Source organism: Toxotes jaculatrix, chromosome 2 (genome assembly GCF_017976425.1).
Source record: "Toxotes jaculatrix isolate fToxJac2 chromosome 2, fToxJac2.pri, whole genome shotgun sequence".
Lineage (NCBI taxonomy): Eukaryota > Metazoa > Chordata > Actinopteri > Toxotidae > Toxotes > Toxotes jaculatrix.
In genome coordinates this window covers 11,150,721-11,177,492 of record NC_054395.1, presented here as the reverse complement: position 1 = coordinate 11,177,492, position 26,772 = coordinate 11,150,721, and the positions used below count along the sequence as shown (strand labels likewise).

At 42.2% G+C, this 26,772-nt stretch overlaps 1 protein-coding gene across 3 annotated transcripts in view; it reads left to right on the top strand.

Moving 5' to 3' along the window:
- Positions 1-26,772, top strand: part of soga1 (suppressor of glucose, autophagy associated 1) — a 94,959-nt gene that overhangs the window by 52,607 nt on the left and 15,580 nt on the right. For all 3 annotated transcript variants that reach the window (XM_041066141.1, XM_041066132.1, XM_041066124.1), the window contains exons 5-15: positions 10,845-10,907; positions 16,191-16,358; positions 17,068-17,221; positions 17,349-17,916; positions 18,276-18,576; positions 19,346-19,579; positions 22,246-22,374; positions 25,186-25,311; positions 25,515-25,745; positions 26,001-26,117; positions 26,203-26,370. In XM_041066141.1, the coding sequence (XP_040922075.1) occupies positions 10,845-10,907; positions 16,191-16,358; positions 17,068-17,221; positions 17,349-17,916; positions 18,276-18,576; positions 19,346-19,579; positions 22,246-22,374; positions 25,186-25,311; positions 25,515-25,745; positions 26,001-26,117; positions 26,203-26,370 (2,259 nt within the window). The remainder of the gene's footprint in view (positions 1-10,844; positions 10,908-16,190; positions 16,359-17,067; positions 17,222-17,348; positions 17,917-18,275; positions 18,577-19,345; positions 19,580-22,245; positions 22,375-25,185; positions 25,312-25,514; positions 25,746-26,000; positions 26,118-26,202; positions 26,371-26,772) is intronic.

Here is a 26,772-nt window from a genome sequence, read left to right as displayed (position 1 = left end):
TGTATGAGCTCATTATTCATGATTTGTGTTTGGTTTTGAAGAGGTGAGGCTGCCTCGTGTCAAGCTTTTTAAGGGTCTGTGCTTCCTGCACTTTCTTTGTTTTGATTTGTTTTCTCACGCGGTCCATCCACCTTCCTTCCTTCCTCTCCTCCTCCTCCTTCTCTCTCATCTCCTTCCACCTACCCCCCCCCCCCCCCCCCCCCCCCCCCCCCCCCACCTCTGACCCTCTTATCATTCACCCTTCTCTCCTCTCCCCTCATTTGTTTCTCCTCCCCTACTTCCTCCTCTTCCTCTTTCTGTCGTTTCATTAATGTGTTGCCAACGGGGTGCCTTGGCGACAGGCTCCCAAAGCCGTCGCCACGGCAACGTATTATGGTCTGTGGCTGTTGGGGCGTTTTGTTGGGAGGCAGGGGGGGATGTAAATGGATGCTGCATCTTTTGCTTGCTGGAGCTGCTCCTCAGAGTCCAGCGATCAAATACTGAATCCTCCACAGAATGAGCGTCTCCTTTATCTGTTGCTCCATCAAACTATTTTCACTTTCTCTAAGCCCCTCTCCTCACCTCATTGATAAACTCAGTCTTCAGCTGGTGTCATTACCCTAATTTGTCTTTGTGTTTGTCAGGTACAACAATGCCCTGTCTCCTATGGCAGTTTTTTTTCTGTCATAGAGAAGCACAAAATCATCTTTGGAAATGTATAATACAACAACCTTGCCACAGAAAATGTGAAGAATAATGACATTTATGTGTAGTTGTGATAATAAGAACATCATTTAGTCTTATTGAATACATACTTGCATATTCTAGAGCAGTGTGGCTACTATATAGAGCCTACAAACCCTGTTTGTTGATGGTTTTTGGTTTTATTGTCCAGGTTTTAGAGGATGTCTCAGTTTCCCACCTCACTGTGGACACTTTCTACTAAAAGCTAAAGAGTAACCATACTTCCCCTGCCCTGACCCCGTTCATAGAACAGTCCATTGTTCAATTAGCCAATTCAAAAATTAAAAAAACAGTTATGGTAATTTATCTTATGAATATTCCAAACATTTATAGGTTCCATCTTCTCAAGCTCATACATTTACAGTTTGTATGAATCCCTCAGTGTTTGCTGTAGGCATAGAATTAGCTATCCAAACAAAATAATGGCTACATCGCTCAATAGTAAAAAAATAATCATTAATTTGTGGTATACTCTACAGAAACCCGCAAAAGTCAAACAGTAATTGCCCGGTTTGTTCAATTAAATTAGACTATTACCCCTTTAATGAATGTTCAGGGACAATAGGACCCTGAGGAGGGTCGGGGGGAGGAAGGAGGTGAAGGAGGAGGTGAGAGAGGCAGTTGGCACTGAGGTTTGACGTCTGCCCCACACACATATGCACACACTCGTCCTCCACTCAGTCCTCTCAGACGTAGCTCTGTTCAGCTTCCACCGGGTTCACACATAAAACACACACAAAAAAATGTGTTTTGGGTGTACACACAAAAATACACACACAGCTAAACACAAGAATGAACACAGTAACTGCACACACCACACACACACATGAATAATTCAGATCAATACAAAGTATTCAGCTCACATTTGAAGGGGTGTTCATTTGCGCAAGGTCACCTACTAACACACTGCCTTAATAAGCGGAGCGTCTGGAGACACACACACACACGCACACACACGCACACACATGCACACACAGGCACACACAGGCAGACATACACACAAGCTTTTCCCTAATGGAAGAGGCTGGAAGTGAACAGAGGTTCTGGTAACAAAAAAAACTGTAAATCCTTCTTCCTCTGCTCCCTCTTTCCTTTTTTCCTCTCCTCTCCTCCTCTCCCGTCTCTGCCCCCCCTCCTCTCCTCTCGTCCTTCCATCCGCCATTGTAGTCTTCCTCGATTCTTGATGCTTTGTTTGCTTATTTCAGAGTGTGCGTGCATTTGTGTGTGAAGAGCCAAAGTAAACAGAAGAGGAGGAGGAGACTGGTTTTGTCTTTTATTTTTGAATACAGCCTGTTGTTGTCTTGTTTACTTACTGGAGAAGAGAGGGAGAGAGAGAAAGAGAGGAGGGGGAAATTGGACAAGGAGAGCCCAAGAAGGGAAAGTCAAAGCAGGAGCACTTAAATGTGCAGCCTCTTTTAATCAGAGGTCCCAGTATGCTTTGCTTGTTTACACTGAACCAAACGCAGTTGGCGTAACACTGCCACAGTGTGTGTCACTACCTCCACCGCCAGCTTAGTGCGAGAACAACAATGCCCTCCACCTCCAATTCCATGTTTGCATCTTTTATACAAAGTGAGGGAATAAAGACATAACGTTCCCGCCGCCTTGAACAGTCTTGTGTGGAGCTTCTTTTCAGATGTAGAGTATCATATTCATCCCCTATCAGTGCTGTGGTGCATTGTTGCTTTGCTAATGCTATGCTAATGAAATGGTAATGGACCATTCACTCTCTTGGCTTTAGCTACACTGATACACGCAAATGGATGTGAGCTGAATCACTGTAGTGTTGCATCATGTCAGCGTTAATTTGCACATCTGAAAATACTACAACAGACATCTCGCAAGGCTCAGATAATGTTTGTCACACACACGTGAAGGAGACATGTCCTTTTAAATAATCATATTTAAATGAGCCTAAATACAAATGCATAAGAACACAGAAATTAGCTCTTAGAGCTGGACAGTAATTGCGGGAGTGTAATGTGTGTCTGCTGGGAGGACATCAGGCTAGCTTCAGGTGATTTACCAGGAAGCGGTAGCTACTCACAGTAGGGTTCAGGATCATTTATACTGCACAGCGCAGAATTTTCATTAAGCCTGCGGCAGATCTATTAATATCAATTCTTGACAGGAAAAATTCATCTCAGGAGAGGCGACGAAGAGGTGTGTGCATTCAGCTGTGGTAACGCTACTGCAACCATCGAAAGAAAAACAAAGAAAAAAGAGTAAATAGATGTTAAACTGTTCCCTAAACTCATATTTCATATTCTTTCTCATTTTTCCTGAGGAGAGGGCAGAAGATAGGAAGCCATTGGAGGCCAATAAATACAAATTGCATGTTCATATCATATGTATTAGGTTGATTTCTTAGAATCAAAACCAAATCAAATAGTCATAGCAGACAAAATATACGAGGCTGAAATATACCTCCGAGCACAAAAATAAAATTACACTAGTAATACTGTACTTGGGTAAAAGACAGTATTGATCTAATCTGAACATAATCAATACAGACAAGATGGGTTTTCCCTGTGAGTGTCAGTGTGGGATATTCTTTTCATTGTTCCACTGTTTGGCTGGCAGACGCTGGGGCGGGGGGGCGGGGGGGGGGGGGGGGGGAGAAAAATCCCTAGATCCGTATCATTCAGACCGTTTCAGTCTGCCGGGGTCATGACCTTATCTCCGTGACAACCCGAGCCACCAGGGAGAGACTGTTAGATTAATATTTTTCGGTCAGGATATCTGTCTCTCTGTATCTGCGCATGATGCAGTCGCTTGGTTTTCCCTCCTCTGCTGTGTCGCTGTTAGGCTGTTCATTCTCATTCATCAGCTTCAAACTGCATTTCTGGGGCTGCTTTAATAAAAACTTTTATCTGTCAGGGAACAAACTTTTTTGGATAATCTTAAGCTTGCCCTCCTACATCACCTGCAAAATTCTCCCTCAGCTCTTTCCCTCTCTTTAACTACTTCTTCACTTCCATCTCTTTCCTATCGTCCTCACTTTCTCTGCACTCTCTCTACACAGGGCGACGCTGTGCACGAGCAGAGAGGTCGGTCATACAGTAACTGAGAGTGTGTGTCTGTAAGCGAGAGAAAGGCGGCTTTGTTTTGCTTCTGACTACAAAGTCCAAGCTGACGTCAACTAAATTGCTAGTTTCAAGAGATAAAATGCTTCAGTGTTCCAGATCTTACTTTCAGGATTTTTCCTAGAGCCAGTTTCTGAATAACGTGCAGCAAAATGACAACTTAAATCATATTTACACCTTTAATGAACAGCTTGTTGGCCTTCATTTGGACCTCTGGTGTTTCTTGGTGTTAATGAGCCAAACAGTTTGATGCCTGTGGAAAAACCTGTCCAACTCGCAGCGCTCTGACACAACTCCGAAAACTTCAAGACTGTACTAACAGATTATTAAATCATTAAATCAGCTGAAATGAATGGAAACTACATAATGGTTGCACAGAGCATTGAAGAACATGCATCCATATATCTACAACACAGCAGCTTTGTTTGCAGGATAGTCAGAGAAATGAGAAGCATGTTTGATTTGTAGTAAAAGGCCTAAAGCTTCTAAACCCACCGGTATAGCTCTTCATGAACAACTTGGGGAAAAAAAAGATTTATTCATTTAAAGTTCTTGATCCAGGCTTATCGACAACATCTCAGCAGACAAAAAGGCTTTATGCTTGAAGCATCGACGGTAAATGGGGCTGTTTATTTCCTAATTCAGCACTAGCGGGGTGTTATAATGTTTTCATAAAATGCGTGCATCGGTGTACGAGACACTGCAGAGTGTGGAAACAGTGTGAGTGCGTAGTAATGAGCTGAGCAGACGGGAGGATCTGGGGAAACGCTGGTGTTGCTTTCGTCTTATCTGCTCTGCTCCGTTGTGCTCTAAGCTGCTTTCCCCTGCCCGCAGACAACTGGAGAGAGACGCTTAACGCTGCATTTGCATCCTAGGAATTCGGTAAAAAGCTGTTATCAAGTGTGACTAAGAATGCATGTGTTGTTAGACTCAGCTCACAATATTACAAGCATCCATTTTTATTTTCGTGTGAACATCATTGGAAGGCTTTTACTAACCAGATAGCAGGATTTGAGCAGAAAAAAATGTCGATTTATTTGTTTGTTTTGCTCATTACTGCCATAAAACAATTTTAGAGATTAAAAAATAAATAAATAAAAAGATTTATTGGTCTCCTGTCCTCATTAATGAGCTGAATTAAAGATTTGTTAAAGCTAACTGGCTCTGAGCTCTGCTGGTCTGATTTGTTTTGTTTTGTGAGCAGCAGTAGGAGGCGTAGTGCTGTTTAATTATCTCCTTTGGTCCCCCTCGTCCTTCTTCTCTTTCCCTCTGCTTCTATCCATCCTTATCTGACACACACACACACACACACACACACACACACACACACACACACACACACACACACTCACATCCACAAACACACACCCTGGTTATGCAAGCCATTGTTTGCTGCATTGTGTAGACTTTTTGCTCATGAGTGTGTTGGTGGTGATGAAGAGATGTGAGTGTCCTTTTCTTTCAGGCTGAGACTGGCCCCTTGTCTGCTAGAGTGTGTGTGTGTGTGTGTGTGTGTGTCTCTGTTGCTGCATGCACTTCAAATAAATCAATTTTCTTTCCAGAAACCCACACTCTCTTTCTGTGTACACACACACTGACACACACTTTCCCTCAGTGTTCGAGCAATCTGATCTAATTTCTGCCCTCAGAGGGAAATGTTTGCTGTGGTATTTCAGTAACTACAAGACAACTGCCCGATGCTGAGGTTAGATTTGTTCAAGCTAACATTAGCTCGACATGAGGGTGAGGGTTGAAACAGTGCGAGGGAACAAAGAGTGCGTTTCCTTGTTTCTTAGGATAGAGGTGGACACCCCAACTTTCTGGCAACATGCTGCCCCATGTTTGTCTGGAGAATGGTTTCTAACAGACAAAGCCAAGTAAGTCAGTACTTTCGTGCACAGCTTTGAAAATACAACAACAACAGTAACTTTGGTTTCTATTTAGGCTTCTTGTATTAAATCTGCAGTGCGTCCATATCCGGGAAAACATTGCTTTGTCATAAACAACCTCTGGAAATGCATAGTGGTGTCACTGCAAGGCAAAAGACCACTGAAGTGTCCCAAACTAACTTTCCAGTTCAGGAGCTGCGAAACCAGAAAATGGTTTTAAAATGTCAACTTAGCAAGTGTCCCATGCTGTTTGTGTTACGAAACAAGATCCAGTGGATTTGCCCTTTAATACAAATAAATAAGTGTGGTATCAATCTTCTCACTTAAGTCTTTTTCTACAGAAAGTGTTACTGACAAGCTTCACAAGACAATGAAGACAAAACATGAGACAAATAAAAAAAGGTCCTCTGCTTGTAAGAAGACAAATACTAGTCGATTGGACACATGCTTATAATCCATGTCAGCACAGAAGTCCTCTCTTCTCTGCCGTGGAGCTCGGTAGGATTTAATGCCTGGTTGGTTCAGGTTCAGTCTGTACCCTGAAAGCAAATCTGATCTCCTCTCTCCCGTCCTCAGAGAGCGGCCTCCTCTATTGTCAGTTAACCTGTGTGACAGGCCGTAACCTGACTAAGCTGTTAAAAACCACTTCCATTTGGAAACCATATCAGCACACTGTACAAAAAATGATGACACTTTTCCGTGGACCATCACCCCGACAGCAGCAGCGACATCTGAGCCCTGCAGCTTTGAATATATTTGTCAGTGTTTTTTGTGCTCTTTATTTCTAGAGTTTCACATTTTATCTGTTGAGGTTGCAGGACACCGTTTTCATTGCTCTGTGTCTAGTTTCAGCAGTTTGAATTAACTTTGTGACACTGCGTTTTGGCATTTTTCTTGGAATATTTCACTCCGTGCTGCCTCTGTTCTGAGTTTCATCATTGTCTTCAGTGTATTTTAGTCTTCATTTGCTCTCTGTTCGTGGTTTCATAACCTTGCAGAGGTCATATCATTGCCATATTTCAGCATTAGTTTGTTTAGTTTCATCATGTCTCTCGGATTTTCCGGTCCCTCTGTAGCTTCCATGTCAACATATTTCACCGTCCTCTTCCAACTTTCCCTAACTTTCCTCGGGATATTTCATCAGGTCTCTCGGTGTGTTTGATCCCACCCTGCTCTGTAGCCCCGTTGTCACGGCTGGTTGAGCTGCAGATCAGATCGGACTGGAAGGAGGAGAGTTCACGCTGCTGTGCCTTCTCATCCATGACGGAGAAATGACAACATCTCTCTCTCTCTCTCTCTTTTTTCCTCGCTCTGCCATGACTGTTGTTATCTGTCTTTCTTTTTCTCACTGTCAGTGACCATCTCTCCCTCTTTCCCTCTCTGTCCTGGTCGGTTTCCGTCCATCCACTGGCTCAGTCAGGCAAAGGAGGGCTTGACGTGCATTCCTGTCTTTGAAAATCCACCTGCCTTTCTCTTTTGCTGTCTCCCTCTGTCTTTTCACCCTTTTTCCCACAGTTTTCTCAGACCCATCCATCTCCCCTTGTATCAGCATTTCTCCCATATTGAATCAACAGAGTGGTTATTGTCAAACACAGTGAAAGGTTGCCTGACAAAAGTTATCTGCTCCTGGAAAAGCAGAGGACACAGCTAAAAGTTGTTAAATATATTATAAGATAACATGGAAGTCAATGTGCTATTTTATCTGCTGTGTAACAGGAGACCTGTGGACTCAGAAACATGAGAACCAGGTACTGATCATGGTGTCTGTGTGTGTGTGTGTGTGTGTGTGTGTGTGTGTGTGTGTGTGTGTGTGTGCGTGTGTGTGTGTGTGTGTGTGTGTGTGTGTACGTACATAAATAATGTACATTTCTAAGCATACTTTTGTAAAAGCGAGAATTATGCACATCAGCTGTGTGAAAGTAGCTTCCTAGAAATAGAACCGATCCGCAGGAGGAAAAGACAGCATTGTCAGGTGCTGTTCATCACATTTCATACTTTCATCAAAAAAAACAATGCAGCACTCAACCTGTTATAAGGATATTTTTGGAAGTGAACAGTATTCACCAATTTAAATTTTAACCTAAAACCTCCTCCTGTCTGCTCGGGGCAGTGTTTCCCCAGTTAACTGTTAAACTGATAGTTGAGACAGCTGTTTGCCTGCTGATGCAGCTCCTAATAGCAGCTAAAACACGATTCAGGCTGGTGATTATCAGTTTAGGCAAGTTTTTGTCAAACCAAGTCAGCATATTGTTCTGACTGTTCAGGTATCTATTTTTGCCAGTTTATGATGCTATTTTGAGTTTTACAGTATGTAATGTCACAGTCAGGGTAAGTCAGTGGAGGCTCAGACAGCTGATTGATAATGCAGGTAACTTTGGCAGTTCAGGGAAGTTTAACAGGTAAACTTAGTGGAGCATTTAGCAGGAACGAGGAGGAGTTGGTGGAGACTCAACCAGAGCTAAAAGGAGAGTGAGTATGGGACTTACATTAATCAGATGGTCATAAACAAGACTCCAAATGAATTCTAATGATCGTCTGTGTCTTTTGTATGGGTGAAGAAACACATTAGCCATATCAACTTAATAAGGTGATAATATATCAGCCCTGTTTACGGATTGTTGCACTGTCCCCAAGTCACCAAAAAAACAAATTTTAAATGCAAAGTTTAAATGCATCTATTTAAAGTAGTAAAATGACAGATATGCATCTGCCTTTTTCATGGAAGAGCCCATTAAAGATGTGATGACAGCTGTGTCAATATGAGTTAACGTCTTCTTACTTCAACATTTAAGGAACAATGTTAAACAGCTGGAAGCACAGGAAACCTGCATCACACTGCCATCTAGCATCTGAAAATTTTGCATTAATGCCCAGGCTGGACTGCCCCAATTAGTGCCTCCACAGAGCTACTCTTACAGCGTTTACCCTCCTAAAGTAACTATCTATGGCTATTTTTATCCCGCAAAGGCTTTTGTGTTGAACAGGCACAAACTCAAACAATTGTTTGGCAGATCAAGCAACTTTTCCTCCTCTTGCTGGCAATTCAGGAATCACTCATGCAAATGAGTCTGGGCGTGATATTCAGTTTCATGAGCTCTCGTTCTCAAGAGTCTAGCATGAATTCATTTCCATCTTTATCCATCAAAGCCGTCATCTGCAAATGAACGCTGCTCAGCTGAAAGCCTCATCCAGTAGTTCGGACATCGGACCTCCAGCCAGAATCAATGGTTCCATTATTAGGCAGGCTTATTGATCAGTGAGTTTAGGGCCATTAACAGACTGTTTGCCCCATGATAAACTGATCTTACAGTGGGTTAGGAGACTTAGAGAGGGAGGGATGGATGGACTCAGGGAGGGAGAGAGGAGAGAAGGGCGGGACGAGAGGAAGGGAAGCACAGCGGGAGATGAAAAATTAAAAGGTCGGGAAATAGCCCAAAGAGTGATAAAGGGATGAGAGGGAGGGGAGGAAGAAAGGGAGAGCAGAGAGGATGAAAGGATAGAGAGAGCTGAGGGAGGGGGTGAAAAGAGTGACAGAGACAGAGTTGTGGAAAGAAAAATCAGACAAATAAGCATTATCATGCTGATGCTGCACGGCGACTCCACCTGAGAGGAATTATTTAGAAAATTCCTCAGTGCCTGACAGTTGCAGTATTTTAAGAATTCAATTCAAACATTCACTTTATATTTTGGGAAAAGAGGATCTGAATTCTTTTTTCAAAAATGACCTCAGTATCATTAATTTATATTTTTGTGTCCTCCTTTCTCACCTTTTCCTTCCACCCATCCCTCCATTTCTTTCTTTTGTTGTCGGCTGTTCGTTGCAGAGAGAGTAGCTTGTTTCCATGGAAACGGACTGAGCCAGATGAGCTTAGCTACTTGCACTGCGGCGTCTGTCCTAACTCTGTATGTGTGTGTGTGCGTGGTTGGTCTTGGCTCTAAAGAAAAGGAAGGATGATGATTTATGAGAGCCTAATGCACTGGGCAGACACTTGGATGAACAGAGGAGGATGTGTGTGTATGACTGTGACTGTTTGAGTGTGTGTGAGTGGATTAGTTTTTAGCGATGCAACCCAGCTTTTCATTCATGCCATTAGCTCTTATATCCATGCTTCTGTTTTTCTCTTTGTCTTTACTTTGTTTCTGTTTTTTTTTTTAACATATTTCCCTTTCTGTCTACGCCTCTTTCTCCTGGTCCTTATCTCTGCCTCTGTTCATACCTCCACCTCGCAGCTGTAAGTCCACGTTCTTATCAGCGTCGCTGTGGTGATTAAAATCACCATGGGGATGATCAACATCACCATAGCACTGGCATCTGGGTCTCAGGCAGAGGAACTGTGCCATATGATATCCCGCTGTGTGTGGGTGTCTGTGTGTGTTTCTGTGTAGTTGTAATTGTAGCTCTGTCCTTATTTTATGTTTATGTAATGGGGTTCACTTCAGTGGTGGATTTAACGTTAAATCTGCTACTGTACATCTGACATTTCAGTGTTTCTACAAAATGTGACTGAAGTTTTGAGATAAACTAACATTACTAATCAATTTTGTGTGTGTTATTTTGAGCGTGTTAGTGATTCTAGCTGTTACTGGCTGCCAGGATGAAGCTGGAAATTCAGGTTTTATAAAGTTATGGGCTGTGATCATGATCACAATATCACTAGTTATCACGTTTTTTGGATCAAAATGTAAACAGTTTTTCCTTATGGGAGAAGTTTGACATTTTGGGAAACAGGCCAATTTGCTTTCTTCCTGAGAGCTGGATGAAAAGCTCAGTATACTTAGGACACACTTTGCTTAACTTGTAGAGTCTCAGGTGCTGTCTGAGAACCTGAGGGTGGTGACAGGAGTCCTGTAAGTCAATGCCACCAGCCAAAAAAGTGTCACCTTCAAGGCCTTGAAAACTTACAACACTGCCTTAATTGAACCTGGAAAAGGTTTTGAGAGTTCAGCCACATGCTGGACAGTCATAAGTGTGAAAAGCCACCCATGTTTTTTGTTTTTGTTTTTTTGTCAAAGGTGTGTGTACCTGCTGGCAGTTGAGACTGAGATCTCAAATGTATCTAAAAATATATTTCACATGCTCATTGTTCATCTTATTGAAACAGTGTCACGTCTTACTAATAAGACTCTGTCTTTGTCTCTGTTGCAGAACTCCCAGAAGAAAAGAGGAGCACGACCCAACAACAAACCTGACAAGAAGCTCGGTCCACAGGTAACACACACACACACACACAGCTATGTTTATCCCCAGACAGTCCAGCAAATCACTAAGAAATACAGAGTGCTATTTCAGCAGCTACACTGTAAAGACGCTTAAACACACACACACACACACACACACACACACACACACACACCAAACACCACACAGGAATAGAAGGCTGCATAACGATATCACGAATAACAAATAGCTGAGTGTGTTGAGTTGAAACACCTGCAGGACATGATGGAGGAAAGGAGGGGAGAAAAAACAATAAAAATAAACAGAAATGGCTGGAGAGAGAAAAAGGACTGGAGTAGAGAAGAGAGATAAAAAGAAATTAAAGGAAAAGACAGAGGAAAAGTGAGTGAATTGGAGGAGGTAGAAAGGAGGGGAAAGAGGCAGAGAAGGGAGAGAGAGGACTGAAAGCTGATGCAGGCAGAGGGGAATAAAAATTGGAAGAGATGGGTGAGATTGAAAAGGTGGAAGATATTGAATGAAACAAAGAAGGGATGAAGGGAGAGAGAGAAAACGACTGACATCAATATTACAGTCAATACCAAGCATTCTCTGTGTAACTGATTGATTTATTCTGTCTGTGTTTTTTTTTTTTTTTTCATTTCTGTTGTTGTCCTTGTTGCTTAAAGGTTATTTAGATTCTTAACATTTATTTGCTTTATAAGGTGGTAAAGTGTTGAGTAGTACTGGCAGATCTGGATCCTGCAGCTCTGGAGTCAGAGATATCTGCAGAATGAGGACAGGGAGAGAGAGGACAGAGGGGAAAAGCGAGAGAAGATACAAAGTTGAGGACCTGCAGCAGTGTGATATAAATGCATGGGGAGAGAGGGAGAGAGAGAGAGAAGAGAGATAAAGTGCTTGGTGAGTCACAGGAGTTCCCCGAGCAGCCTCAGCCTACAGGATCAGTGCAACTGAGGTGTTGTTCAGGGCTCACCTGAGCCAACCCGGACTGTAAACTCTATCAAAGAGCAAAGTTTTAAACCTAATCTTAAATTTAAAGAGGGTGTCTGCTTCCTGAACCCAAACTGGGAGCTGGATCCCCAGGAGAGGAGCCTGATAGGTGAAGTCTCTGCCTCCCATTCTACTTTTAGAAACTCTAGGAACCACAAGTAAAAGCCTGCATATTGAGAACGGAGTGTTCTGTTGGGATAATAGGGTACTGTTAGGTCTTAGAGATGTGATGGAGCTTGGTCATTAAGAGCTTTGTATGTAGGGAGAGGGATTTTGAGTTCTAGTCTGGATTTTACAGGAAGCCAATGAGGAGAAGCTAACACAGGAGAAATATGATTCATTTTTCTAGCTCCTGTCAGTACTCACGCTGCACTGCAGCATTTTGGATCAACTGGAAGCTTTTTCACAGAGTTACTGGGACATTCTGATAACAAGAAATTACAGTAGTCCAGTCAAGAAGTAACAAATGCATGGACTAGTTTTTCAGCATCCTTTTGAGACAGCGTGTTTCTGTTTTTCACAATGTAGCGCTGGTAGAAGAAGGCTGTCTTAGAGACTTGTTTTATGTGTGAGGTAAAGGACTTGTCCTGGTCAAAAATGACTCCAAGGTTCCTTATAGTAGAACTTGGATGTAAAGCGTCCAAAGTAATATATGATTAGATAATGTTTTTCTGAGGTGGTTTGGGCCAAGAACAATAAGCCAAGTTCAGAAAAAAGTAAAAAAAAATTACAGGTTATCCAGGCCTTTATGTCTTTAAGACATATCTGATTAGTTTCATCTGCAGACATAAATACAGCTGGGTTTATCAATGGATATTTATATGTTGCTTCCTGATAATATTGCCCATATACATATTGCATATATAGGGTGAAAAGGATTGGTCCTAGCACAGAACTAACTTTAGTGTTAGCATACACTAACTGGAAATTATCCTATAAATATGACTAAAACCAGCCTGTCGTGGTTCCTTTAATCCCAGTGACATGTTCCAGCCTGTGTAATAAAGTCTTATGATCAGTGGTGTCAAATGCAGCACTAAGATCTGGCAGGACAAGTATAGAGATGAGTCCATTGTCTGAGGCCATGAGAAGATACCATTCCTCTGTAAATAATCACACAATTGGTTTGCAGGGGGAGGTTAGAGATAGGTCTATATTTGGCTAAAACATCTGGATCAAGAGGAGGGTTTTTAAGCAGAGGATTAATTAGCGCAACCTTAAAAGCCTGGGGTCAGACCTGATATGGAAGGGTTAATTAAAGGTAAAGCATCCTTGAACAGCCTCATTGGGATAGGGATAGTCTAAATAATGAATGGATCAACAAAAAAAAATCTACTTGTTTTATTTGTGGAAAATAGTCATTTATACGGGGCAGGCAGGGAGATAAAAACATTATTGAATATCCGTTAACACCACAGCGACCCTGCTGCTTCTGTAGAGTGACTCTCTAATTACAAGTAGAAGTACACAGACTGTTAATTATCACCTCTTTTTTGCAGATTCTCACCAACTCAGCTGTTTCATTCTTTTATATCCTGCCTCAAACACAAACTGAAGTCATAGTACACATATAAAGGTTGGTCGGGCCACTGACCACAATTGTTATATTAGAAATCTTGCATGTTTGATCCATCAGGCGTGTTTCTGCCTCACAGCTCATGACTGTGCTGTCTGTTTCTCTCTGTTGTCGATGACCCATTTCCTCTGGGGAGCACTCTATCTGTCCAAACAAGCTGCGTGCGGGTTGAAGCAGATAGATCAGCAGTTCCTGTATTCCCTCTCATCCTCACTTCATCTCTCCCTCTTTTCTGGCCTCCATCTTGTCCTGCAGGTGTTTGTATTTACTTGTAATTCTTGCATGCTGAGTTTTTGTTTACGTTTGGATTAAAGATCAGGGCCTCAACATCACACTTAACATCTCTGCCTCCTCTGTGCTTTTCCACATGTTCCTTCCCTTCTTTATTTGCCCAAGTCCCCCCAAAAAAATTCAACACAACCCTTCTGAAAAAAAGGAATACTACAGTAGTTTGAAGTGAATAATCTTCAGAGAGCAGCAGTGTACATAGAGATAAGGATTACAGACCTACAGGACTAACATCTCAACAGAAGCTGTTTGCAGTGAGGGCAGCTCTCTCACCACCATCTCTCTCCGTCTGCTAACACGAGCCTAGTCTTCCTCTCCAACCACATACCATAAATGGCTGTAAATTCGTTGGCCCTGGCCTCGTGTAATGTGGTTGGAAATGCTCCACAGGCTGTAAAATAAATACAGAGCTGCTTCTGAGGAATGGGTGCACAGGGTCACCTCAGGTCAGCAGTAGTTACAGCTGAGTTTGGGGTGTGTTTTATGGAGAGATATGCATATATGAATACAATTTGTCTTCTTTTTCTTTAAAAAAGAAAAAAGGTCTGAATTTCTACACTTGCATAACCTTGAGCAACACGCTGACAGAAACACAGCCCTGATATAAGGTCAGACATGACTGACGTTATTTTGGCTAATGCGTTAGCAAACAGTTGCAAACATATTGCACATCCTGCAGATGCAGTGCAACATTATCAATCATCTGGAGTTGTGCTTGTGTCCATCCATTAACTGAGCCATTTGTTTAACTGAGAGTATGTAACTTTTCAAACAAGAAATAACTCACTCTTAATTTTGCAAATTAAAAGTTTAGAAAGAATTTGGTGGCAATAACATTCACCTTTGCTCAACTTAATACGCATGTTATTTTTTCTGCAGCAGCCTTACTTGATCTTTTATGACCTGTAGCTTATGGCTGCTAATGTTAGCTAACGATAGCAAACAGAGGATACAGATATCTCTCAGTAACTGAGTCACCTCACTGGCTTTCTGATTTGCCTCTACATGTGCTACTGTTAGTTACTGTTTAGCCTTTATCATTATCCCATAACTGTTTGTATCCCAGCGAGTTAGCAAATATTCATTTCAGATTATGGATGACATCTGAGGCAAACCACAAATTAGAGACTCTGCCCAGAAACTCTGGAGTTTTTCTCTTTCCTTTGTTTCCTTTTTTTTTTGTTAAAGCCTCACGAGGAACAAACGCAACATGACTCTGACCTCACCATTTGGTTACTGAAAGCCACAAGTTTGTCAAGTAGCTCTTTGTCTCTATTTTCTAAGTTCAGGGAGGTTTTAAATAGAATGAAAAGCCAATTCATCCCACTTCAGTTGCAGCACTGTAATGGGTTGTGGCTTGTGTTCAACTGACCAAAAGCAGTTTATTCCGTATTGTAATGTCAAAACATCACTGTGGTTTGAAAAATACTCAAATTTTACTGAACACCAGAACATAATTCTGTGAAAAAACCATCACATGCTTCGTGGTTTGACCTCTAATGTTGTCCAGTCAACAGTCTGGACGAATTTAAGGTTGCGGATTCCAAGTTGAGCAACTCTGTGCATGAAGTGATCTGACTGGTCAGTTTGATGTGTGTCCTGCATGTGTGTGTTTTAGCGTGTGTGTGTGCACTCTTCCCCTGCATTTATCCCTCTGTCTGCAGCTTTTTCTTTCTGGGTGTTTCTGTCCCTGTCAGGTCCTTTGTCCATCTCTGTATAACCTCTTTCCCAGGACAGACTGATTGAAGTGCCCTCCTCTCTTTGTGTGTCTCTTATCTCAACTGTAGGGCGACAGTTCACATTTGACACATCATATCTTTTCTTAACCCAAGTTGAAGGAAGAGTCGTGTGTGTGTTTGCCTCTTAGTGTTTTTCTGTTTAATTGTACTCTGGTGCGTCTGTGTTTTGGGTAATTGTTAAAAAAGGGGCATTGTTCAAACATTCAGTTATGTCATCTACATTTTGTAACATCATATTTTTTACCTATAAATTACTGATAATATTACTGATAATATTACTCATTGCCTCAGAGGGAGTGTGTATCATTCAGAGAGGAAAATATTTATTGCCGTCTTGTTGAATCTGAAATCAGTATAACTCACATCATCAGAAGCTTCTTGTGTCTGTTTAATTCAAGTTCCCTCTCAACAGTCATATCTCTGTACCAGATCGGACTAGGGCAGCACCAAATGACTCTTTTCATTCTCATTTCACTTTAATGAGTTAATTGTTAATTAATTAACTAATTAATAGTCCATTGCAAGAAACAAGAAGAATAAACTGATTAGTTACCCAAGACAATAAATCATATTTTCAAATTGTTGTTGATTAACTGACTAATCATCTCAGCAGTCGTTCCAGATTTCAACACGTCTGTGTGTACGTCAGCCTCTCTGTGATACAGCAGTTTTTGTATCAGTGTCACTTCAGTGCTCTCTTCTCGTTCTGTCCCATCACTGCAGGAGGACAGTTCAGACCTGAAGTGTCAGCTCCACTTTGCCAAAGAGGAATCAGCCCTGATGTGCAAGAAGCTGACCAAGCTGGTGAAGGACAGCGAGGCCATGAAGGAGGAGCTGGCCAAGTACAGGTCGCTGTACGGAGACGTCGACGCCTCCCTCACCGTGGAGGAGGTGAGGAGAGCATGAGGAGGACAGAAAGACCTAGATATTCCCTGTAGAGCTGTTTTATACAGGAACAAGAAGTTTGTCAGATTTTACTTTGTCATTGTCAGATAAAGATTAATGAGCAAATTAGTGGTTAGGGAACAAGGCCACGAAACAGGAGCTGGTAGTACAGCTCACTGTGCGGAGAATCCAAAACTCCTTCACCATGTAGAGGTGGGAGAATGATGAAGAGTTAGAAGTGTAATGCAGACCACAGAAGAGCTTTCTTTGCATTCAGCTCTTTATAATTCAGTGTTTGCCTGAGAGCTGCAAAACACAGTGCCACTGAGCTGTTACAGTGGTCATGGTTTGTAAAGTATAATCACCCTTTGTTCCCATTTAAAACTCAAATGGTACTTAAAAAAATGCCTGGGAAAACTCTACAGAGGAGCATTTGTGTTGTTTTAGAAACAGCCAAAACAAAGCTCATTAAATCAGACTCTCTTTTTGCCGTTTCACTGACTAGTGCTGAAAACTAAATATTAACAAACATTTCAATAGGGAAAAAAATGCGTTGAAATATTGAATTTCCACTCGCTTACATTAATTCATTTAAATATCCAGGACAGGTAAAGCTGCAAATTTTTTTAAATATGAGTGGAGTAAACAGCTGTGAGAAGAGTAAGGAAGTGGTTCTCTTCTCCTTATATCTCTTTTATTTGACTCCTCTCCCCAGGTTGCTGACTCCCCTCACACCCGAGAAGCGGAGATCAGGGTCCACCTGAAGCTGGTGGAGGAGGAGGCCAACCTGCTGAGTCGACGCATCGTGGAGCTGGAGGTGGAGAACAGGGGGCTCCGAGCCGAGATGGATGACATGAAGGGACCACAAGGTAGTTTTTAAACTCACTTCATCGCTCTCATCAAAATATTTAGTATGACAAAAAATGTGATTACCTCACGTTCTTTATTACAATATATTTCTTTCTCTGTTGGCTTACCAACTCTTTTTTCCCCTAGATGGACCTCAAGAACTCACTGGTGGTGGTGGTCTGGGGGTGGGTCTTGGTCTCACTGGAGGAGCCATGGTACTTGGAGGAGGGGCTTCATCCGAAAACGTCATGGAGCTCCAGAGACATCTCCAGTTTGTGGAGGAGGAGGCGGAGCTGCTGAGGAGGTCTCTGATCGAGATGGAGGAACAGAACAAACTCCTGATGAACGAGATCAACCGCTATAAATCTGAGCTCCCACCGCTGACGTCCACGCTGTCGTCCAATTCGTTAACGTCATTGACGGACGGCCTGCTCAACGACAGCCCGGTGCACTCCATACAGGAAGGGGCGGTGCTTATCAGCACGGACACCCCTGCCCAGGAGGAGGAGCTCAGACTGGCGAGGCTTCAGATTGGAGAACTGAGCGGGAAAGTGAAGAAGCTACAGTACGAGAACCGAGTGCTCCTGTCCAACCTGCAGCGCTGTGATCTGGCCTCTTACCATGGTCCTTCTTCCTCATCCTCCTCCTCCTCACTACGACTGGCTCTGGAGACAGATGCAGAGGCTGGAGACTCAGCTGAGTGCCTCCCCACCAGGTAGCATGAGATTTTTAAGTTTTCAGTTTCTCCTACAACGTTTTTGGGCGAGATTGTAGTTTTACAGTGATGTTCTCTACTATTTTTTGTAGTAACTTTGTTCTTCTTCATATTTCACCAAAAAATGCAAATGTCCACCAAATAGAGGCACTAAAGGAAAAGGCAGGCGAAAAGCGAAGTCAGTAGGATTCATCCTCTCTGCACCATAGATAAAATTGCACGGCAGTCCATCCTGTTTTTTTAGAAGAGATTTTTCTCTAGACATCCAGGAGCTTGATGAGAGATTAGAAGAACCCATGTCTTTCAACCACATTACAGTCCTCATGGTGCTCTGTTTTTTGTTTTTTTTTTCCCATCAGCCCGCCCTACCGCAACGAACCAGTAGGGGGTGAGAACGACGCCCTGGAGATCAAGGAACGGAAAAAGAAGATCGAGGACAACGCTGACGCAACAACTTCACTCCCTGGGTGCCTGGGGCAGAAGGACCATGATGCCTTGCTCGCCATGAGGGACCAGGCTCGCTTGGTTTCAACGGCGATACAGCTCCTGACCTCCCCCGAGTCCAACTGCCTCACCTCCTCCCCATCCATCTATCACAAGGTCTGCAGCAACGAAGCAGCGGAGCCGTGTGACCTGGAGAAACCTCAGCCTCACAGCCAGGTACACGTCCTCAGTTTGGTGTGCTGGTCCTCCATTATACTGTCTAATGAAAGTCGGCCTTTGCTGTGATATTTGTTGTATATTACAATGCATAAATGAAAAACATTCGACTGACAATATAAAATCATTTTTATGTTTTTCAGACACAGTCTAGATATTGAATGAACTTAGAGTAATGTACACAATACTGCACCGTTGAGATGCAGAGTCATCCCTGCTGAGTAATGACTTTGCCAGAAACTGTTGGTAATAGTATATATTTCTTGTTTGGTGATGGATATTAACAGTATGATGATAAAATGCTACATTTTATTAACGACTACACAATCACAGCAGCTGCTGTTATGAGAACCGTGAGGGTTGTGTGATCATGTGATTTTGCATCGACTCTGACTTCTTCTCTGCAGAGTGTACTGTCTCCTCCTTTTGGTTTTAACTGCCCATCATTAGCATGAGATAAAGAGAAGATGAATAAAGCTCTCAGGTGCAATAAAGTGCAGTATGACTCACTGTCCTTGCTGCACCAGAACAAACAGTTTTGATGATGCAGGATGAGAGGTCACTAAAACCATCCACAGAATGAGTCATGTTTCTTCCTGTTTATAAATCTAGGTTTTATTACACTAAATCATTGTGAACCATAAATGAGCCAGAGCCAAATGCAACAATTAGACATTTAAAACAACCACAAAGAGATCTCTAAGCACTTGAGCTATTTCTTTAAAAGGGATGCGCATCCAATTAATACTGTTCTATCTTTGTTCCCCAGATCTCAGAGCTGTCTGACCTGGCCGACCGGCCTCTGGTTGGTGCTCTGACCAGCAGGCTCCAGGCCCTACACACCCAGCTGCAGGCCTTTGTGGAGCAGGTGGACAGCATGGGTAAACCCCCAGCAGGAGGGAGGGACCCTCGGGTGGAAGGAGCATCTGCCCTAACCTCACCCTGCGCCTCCCTCATCTGCTCTGGAGACGACCAGGATGGACTTAATACTGCCGAGGAGAAGGTAAAAGGAAAGAAAACACACCCTTCTTCTTCACTCCTTGTCACACTTTCTCTTTCATTTACCATCAGTCTTTTTTTTTTTTAAAGCTTTTTCTTTTGTTAAGCTTTACTTTCTGTTTTCACTACTTTCTTTTGCTTATTCTATAGATTTGTGTTTGGTCCAGTGCCTAACCATTAGTTTGGCTGACTGACACTCCCGGCCCCATTTAAACATGCTTCTTTACTTTTTCCTCACAGTGGAGAGTGGATTTACACAGCACTCTCAAATCTGACGCACCACCACGCCCTGACAGTAACAGACAATAAAAACAAACGTCAGATCAAAAAAGGCAAAGCGAAATGAGATATGTTAGATCAGGCCAATGCTTCATTCTGGCTCAGCAGATGAGCTAAAATGTTAATTGTTTCATTCAGATTCGTTAATAAGAAGCAAAAAAAAAAAAAAAAACAGCTTTTCATCTCTATCGACTACCTTATATAATATATATATAAATATATATATAATATAATATAAAAATAACATCTTCGGAAAGCCCTTGAAATTCTTTTATCCGTGCTGTTTGTATTCTAGATTAACCCGAGACTGTTGAGAATGAACAAAAGGAAATTCAGTAACAAACATAAATGTAAAATTATACAAATAAATCCTGCCTTTCTATCCTTGTTTGGATGATTCAGATGAAGTCAGATTTGAGCTGCCTCTGTAAACCTCTCCACACAGAGTCATCCATGTCCTTTGCATGCTGTTGGATTGCCTCCTAACCTGGTGTTTAGATGCTGCTTTAGGCCTCAAATGGAGCCTGTTTGTTGCATGGACATAGTGAGGTTATTAAGAGCACATAAAGCACCATTTATTTATATGTATTTTCATCAGAAGATCATAAAACCAGTTCAACATACAGCCTGAGTTTCCATCTAGTGTGGTTGAGCAATACTGATCACAACTATTTTGATTTAAAATTACATTTATATTAATATATAGTTATCATTAAGATTTAGTAAGGTGGATTAGCAAATAAAAAAACAATACAATAGTCTGACACTGCTTTGGTTTTAAATGAAAAAGATAGAGTAAAAAAGATTAAGTCTAGTGTTTGGTGTTGTCTTTCTATTTTAGCTATCGTTAAGGAGGAGTGATGTGAGAAACACAAGGCTGTAAAACCAATTAAAAATCACCTTAAAAGACAGAAACAGGAGTCTGAAAGCAGAAGCAAATAGTCTGAGATATTCAAACCCGTCACCTGTGTGCACCGACTCTTCCACACAGACTGAAAGCAGCACAGGAGACAGTGAGCTTGGTCTAAACAGATTTCCAGTCATATTTCATTTATCACATTCTCTGTTTGAAATCCACCACTGGGAAATTCCTGAGTTACAACTGATTGTCAGTGATTTTTGATTTACTCTGAGCATCTACTTGTAGTTTATAAGTTTATAATGTTGTTGTTTATAATGCGCCATTTAAAATTCTATATAAGATCCACAAAGTTATAAAAGCACTTTAGAATCAGCAGAGACTGGCTTATATTTCTACAGTGCTACAGATGGTATATTTTTGCTTTGCCTTTGACTGTCAGGAATGTGTTTTTTCAAAAAAGAAAAAAAACCCCCATAAAATCTGATGTGAATCCAGCACTTTTTTATTTTTTGTATGAGCTTATATTGAGGGAAAAAATACTTTCAGGACTAAATAGACTATATTTGCTTTTTAAGATGGAGATTTCTGCAGTTTGGTGTACTGCCTTTACACTACAGCAACAGAAACATGTTTCATATACTATCTGTATTTTCTATTTTGATCTAATCCAATTTGCCTGTTTGGAGGAAGCTGTAATGGAATTATATATAGTTTTGACTGAGTAAACTACAATGTTTAGACTCCATTAGAGGCCAATTCTGAGTCCCAACACCCCTCCGATCTCTCCTCCCCTTTCCCTCCTCTCTCTCCTTCCCTTCGGCCCTTCCTCCTTCCCTCCTTCCCTCTGCACGGGCACCACCTTTCTCCGCCTCCCCACACCTCCTTATCCTCACCACCTCCCTCATTGCTTCTACACTTTCTTCTGATTCCGTTTCCCTCCTCTTTTGCAACTCTACTCCCTTGTCTCCCTCCTTTCATCTCACTTGCACTCATCCTTCCTCGCCTCCTTGTTGCTTCCTCACCCTCCTTTGCTCTGACATTTCATCTTAACCACCTTACTCCTTCTCTTGGCTTCCTGTTCGTCTTATCTCTCCTCCTTCCTCTCCCTCCTTTCTTCCCATCTTTCTTTTCCTCTCCTCCCCATCCAGCCCTTCATTCTACCATCCATCCTCCTCTTCTTTCTTTTCTCCACTCTCTCCTTCTCCTCTCTGACCAAGCTCTTCTTCCTCTACATCTTATTCTTTGTCTTGTGAGAGCCATACATCATTTCTGTTATGTTTTTATTTTTCATTTTTCCGATTGTTGTCACATGAATGGACACCATCATGGTTGTATTGTTTTTCTTATTGTTGTGTTTGTTTGTCTCGTTTTCTATCATCTCTTCCTTTTTGTTTTTGTTCCACAACTTCTCCTCCTCCCCCGACTCTCTGTCTCTCCTCTATGATTTCTTTCTTTTCTTTTTTTTTTTTTTTTGGTATGTTTGTTTGTTTGTTTTTTTTCTTCATTAACTTGCCCATGCATGCATGCAGCAGCCTGATTATAGGGACCAATCAGAGCCAGAGGTGAAAGCTCAAACTGAAGAGAACAGCCAATCAGACAGCAACGAGGTGCAAACCAGCCAGCTGGAGCAGCAGGAGAAGGAGACAGATGATGCACTGGTAAGTCGCTGATGGCAAACAGAATTTTTCAACCAGAACCTGACATGAGCCCAAAGCCAAGGCTTTAATGTCACACTTCTCATTCTCTGTTGTGCACAGAGACACACAAACACTATGAGTTTGGCTGGTCACAGTCTAATAATGTCTTCAGGTCAACAAAAGGTCCAGTCTGCTCCGTCTATAGCCTGTCCAACTGATATGTCTGTATTAACAATTTATAAAATGAATACTTTTAACTGTGAAGGTCCTTCATAGTGATGACAGGCGAGTACTACCCATCTCTGTGGTTCACCCTCATCTATAGGGTGTGTCTTTTAATGTATTTCAGTTTATTGTTTCTCAACTTCACTCATGTGGTCCACTCTCACCGCTCTCACCAGAGCTGTGTTTGGCCACAGTGAGCATCTCTTTTCACTGTAAAAGCTCCAAAATTATACTGTTCATAAATGTATTCAATCAAATCCAGTTCCAGATCCAGTCAAATCCACAACTTAACTAGTTTGGATAGGTAAAGCAAGTAATATTAAGTTTGACAAAAACATATCTTAACTAATATCTTAACGAGTGTATCTAACGAGGCGGAGTTTCCTCAGTTGTCATGTGACTTAAGTACAGAACTTCAGTCATGTGATAACGAGTCAGAGCTCGTATACGTAGGACTGTAAGTCCTGTCTCCTGCCTTCAAAGAGGATCTTGATGGTAACTGAGTCATCTCCATGACAAATGAACAAACACCATCTGCAGTTTAAGACCTGAGATGTTTAAAAAAAAAAAAAAAGCTAATAAAATTTCATTTTTAATGAGAGTGTTTATGTTACTGTACACAAGACTGATACAAACCCTAATTATGCTAAAAATAGGCTTCTAATGTGCAACCTTGCTGTGTATACTCGCATCACTTCTTCCTGAGCAAACACACATCGACAGGCAGCCCTGCAAAGGTCAATTAAAGGCTCATTTATACACGCATTTGCCCGCGCACACAGTTACTGATGTGGTACAGCGGTGGTGGACTCATGCTCAGCAACACAGTGTTGTAAACAAACATAAACAGTGACTTCACCGTCAGCTGTGGGACTGACAGGAAGAAGAGACCTTTGTTTGGTTGACCTTTTGCTGCCGTGTCTCCATGGCAACCAGGGCTGTGTGTGTCTGCGTCTTTATTCAAGACTGAGAGGGTGAATGGGCGAGGGGGACTGAAATAGAATGAAAGAGAAAGATAACAAGTGAGTGTGAGATATTATAGATAGAGAGTTGTGTTTATAGCAGTGATGAATAGAGCAGAGCAGTGACACAGCAACACATATACACAGTGTTTATATACACTCACTATTCCACATAATACTGCCACTTATACTGTTCTATATTCAGACGTGGAGTATGTATTTTATCTCAACCAATACTCTTTCTAAAGAAACAAAATCCGCCTGCTGAACCTTGCAACTTCAATGTGACGGCAAAACTCGACAACTACACAGTCAGTGCATCCAGTCATCGTTCATGAAGGGACACTTAATCTATATAACCCACCACAAACAGTCTTTTTCACATTTGCATTTGTGTAAAGATCAAACAAAATAGATTATAAAAAGTGGTATTTATTCAGCTTTAAAGGTGCTGGTAGGTATATTTCTTAGCTTTGAACAGAGCCCGGCTAGCTGCACCCCCCCTGCTTACAGGATTTATTCTAAGCTCGGCTAACCACATCCTGACTCCAAGGCATTTTAGGAAATATGCTTATTCACTTTTGTTGTAGAGAGTTGGATAAGAAGATTCCACCATCATATCCATCTATAATTATGAAGCATGAGGCAGGAGTCAGTTATCTTCACCTAGCATGAAGTGACTTTCTGGAGTCATGGTGAGGTTGTGGAGATTTCAGGGATTCACTGCACTCTGCAGATGGACACCAAGAAATCATTCTACAATTTAACTCCCTGTGAAACCACACCTATGTAGTTTAACATTTCCATTTCTTAGTAAGTGAGTTTTAGTGATGCTGTTTGGAATAATTTTATGCCAGGCTAGCTTCAAGTCTTTCTAGGCTAACCTGAACAGCTCCTGGCTATAGCACTATAGATCTTGCACAGACATGAGAGTGGATTGCAATTTTCTTATCTAGCTTATCTAACTTCTAAAGCCAACAAAAAAATAGACCTCCTAAAATACAGCATAGTAGAATATAACTATTACCTTTAAATGGGTATGGCTTATTCATAAGTTAAGTGTAAGTGTGTGTGAAAATACTGTTGTCACATTTCAGGAAATTTAAAATCAGGATCATCAACCAGTGACCTTAACTTCTATTTTCTTCAAGCAAATCAAAGACTTATGAGTCTGTTAATTAACCTATTAACCTATTCTTACGCATTACGTTGCATTATTTGCTCTCATGTTGCTGCAGTTTCTAATGTTGTTTTCCACAGTCATTTTTGGAACAGAGGTCAGAGTAGTTTTTCTGACAGTGGAGGCTGTGAGCAGCAGGGTGGAGGGTGATGGAGGGCAGAGGCTGAACCCAGTGGAGAGTGAAAGAGGACATTAATGGAACAGTGGTGGGTCGATGGATCGCACTCACTCAGCAGCCAAATGAGGCATGGGAGAGTGCATGAGATGAGGTTTGTGTGTGTGTGTGTGTGTGTGTGGACATACAGTAGCGTGCCGCAGCCGAGGTGTGATTTAAAGGGTGTTGTAGCACAGAACTGCCATGTTATTTGCTTCTCACACTTGCCACTTTCTTTCATTCTCTCCCTCCTCCTTCCTTATCCTTCTTTACACACATTATTTCTTCATCTCCTTTGTCTTCTCCTCCAGCCCACCCAGTCCAGTGACCACCAGGCTCAGCTGTCCGAAGCAGGGGAGTCTGCTCAAGGAGCTCAGGAGGAGCTGGAGGAGGAGGACAGACCGACTCAGAAAGAAACCAGTCTCAATTTCGCACAGGTCAGTGTGACTTATTTCTTCGGTTTCTTGCATTTTTGAGCATATGGTTTTATTGTAAGACAAATTTCCTAGGGCACACACTATCGCTCCTGCCTGCCTGATTTCCTTGCATTAGAAGCAAACAGACATTCACCAAATAAAACAGTTTCAGCCTTAAGCCCTCTCTGATTGTTGTGTCTCAAACTGTTTTTCCCCCATCTCAGCTCCAGGAGGAACACCAGAAGGCTCTGCTCCGTCGGGACTTCCAGCTGCAGAGTTTGGATCTCCAGGCTCGGCTACAGCAGAAGTTATGGGGCCAGGAGAGGACTCTGCTTGTCCAGGAGTCTCAGCACCTCAAACAAGCCCTGTTACTACTCAGCCTCAAACTACGCTGCTTCCTCAAACAGTGGAGGATGGGCTGCAAGAAGGACACAGAGTGGAAAGACATCTTGGAGGTATGAGGGGATGGAAAGGACAATGGCTCACCGTCATGCTTTTCTTCTATCAGAGTTGATAGTTGACTGTCTATACTGGTGAAATATGTGGAAAAAAACTTAAACTGTCCCATGAGATTGCTGCCGGAGTGTGTGCTGCATGCTGGATAATACTGGATAACGCTGCATACTGGATAATACTGGATAACACTGCATTATGATGGAGGCAGAGGTAAATGATTGACTGGTGGTCCTGCTCTCTGATTGGTTCTTCAGATGAACAGCCTGAAGGATCTCTACCTGCTGCTGGAGGAGGAGAACCTGACGAGCCCCGCCCACCAAACTGACAAGAGATCTGCTGCAGATGAACGGCCACTCAGCCCAACTATCAAGGTAATGAGAGCGACACACACACGCACACAGGTACGCACACACACACAGACACGCACTCTTACATGCATCCTGTTTATCCCTGCAGTCGAGCGCTGTGAGCAGCACTTTGGCAGACCTGAAGGTGGCGCTGCAGGATCTGAGCGGTGAGCTGCGACAGGAGAGACAAGGCTCCCAGGAGCTCACCCAGCAGTTCGCAAAGGCCAAGGCATCATGGGAAGTGGAGAGGACCGAACTCCAGAGCCTTATCACACAGGTAGGGAGCAATAAATGCTGCTTTAAAATTTTTTTTTCTTTTTTTAACAAATCTTTGTCCAGATCTTTGACTTTATTCAAAGTGAACTGTGGTGCAGTCCAGCAACAGTATCATACTACTTCGATTTTAAACTTTACAACTACTGTGCTGTGCTCTGCAGTTTTACTTTATAAGGAGACCGATGCTGACGTCCAACAGCCATCAAATACTCGTGCTCAGAAAGCCGAGCTGAACAAATTGAGGACCAGAAGAAAAATGAATATGGTGGGAACATTAGACAGCACAGCTACCAAGTCTGACAAGTCAAAATAAATGAAATCCAGGGCATGTTTGCTTGCATGTAACTGGACAGTTGTAGTAGCTGTTCTGAAGTGGTCAGTATTCATTTTGATAAGTGTGTTT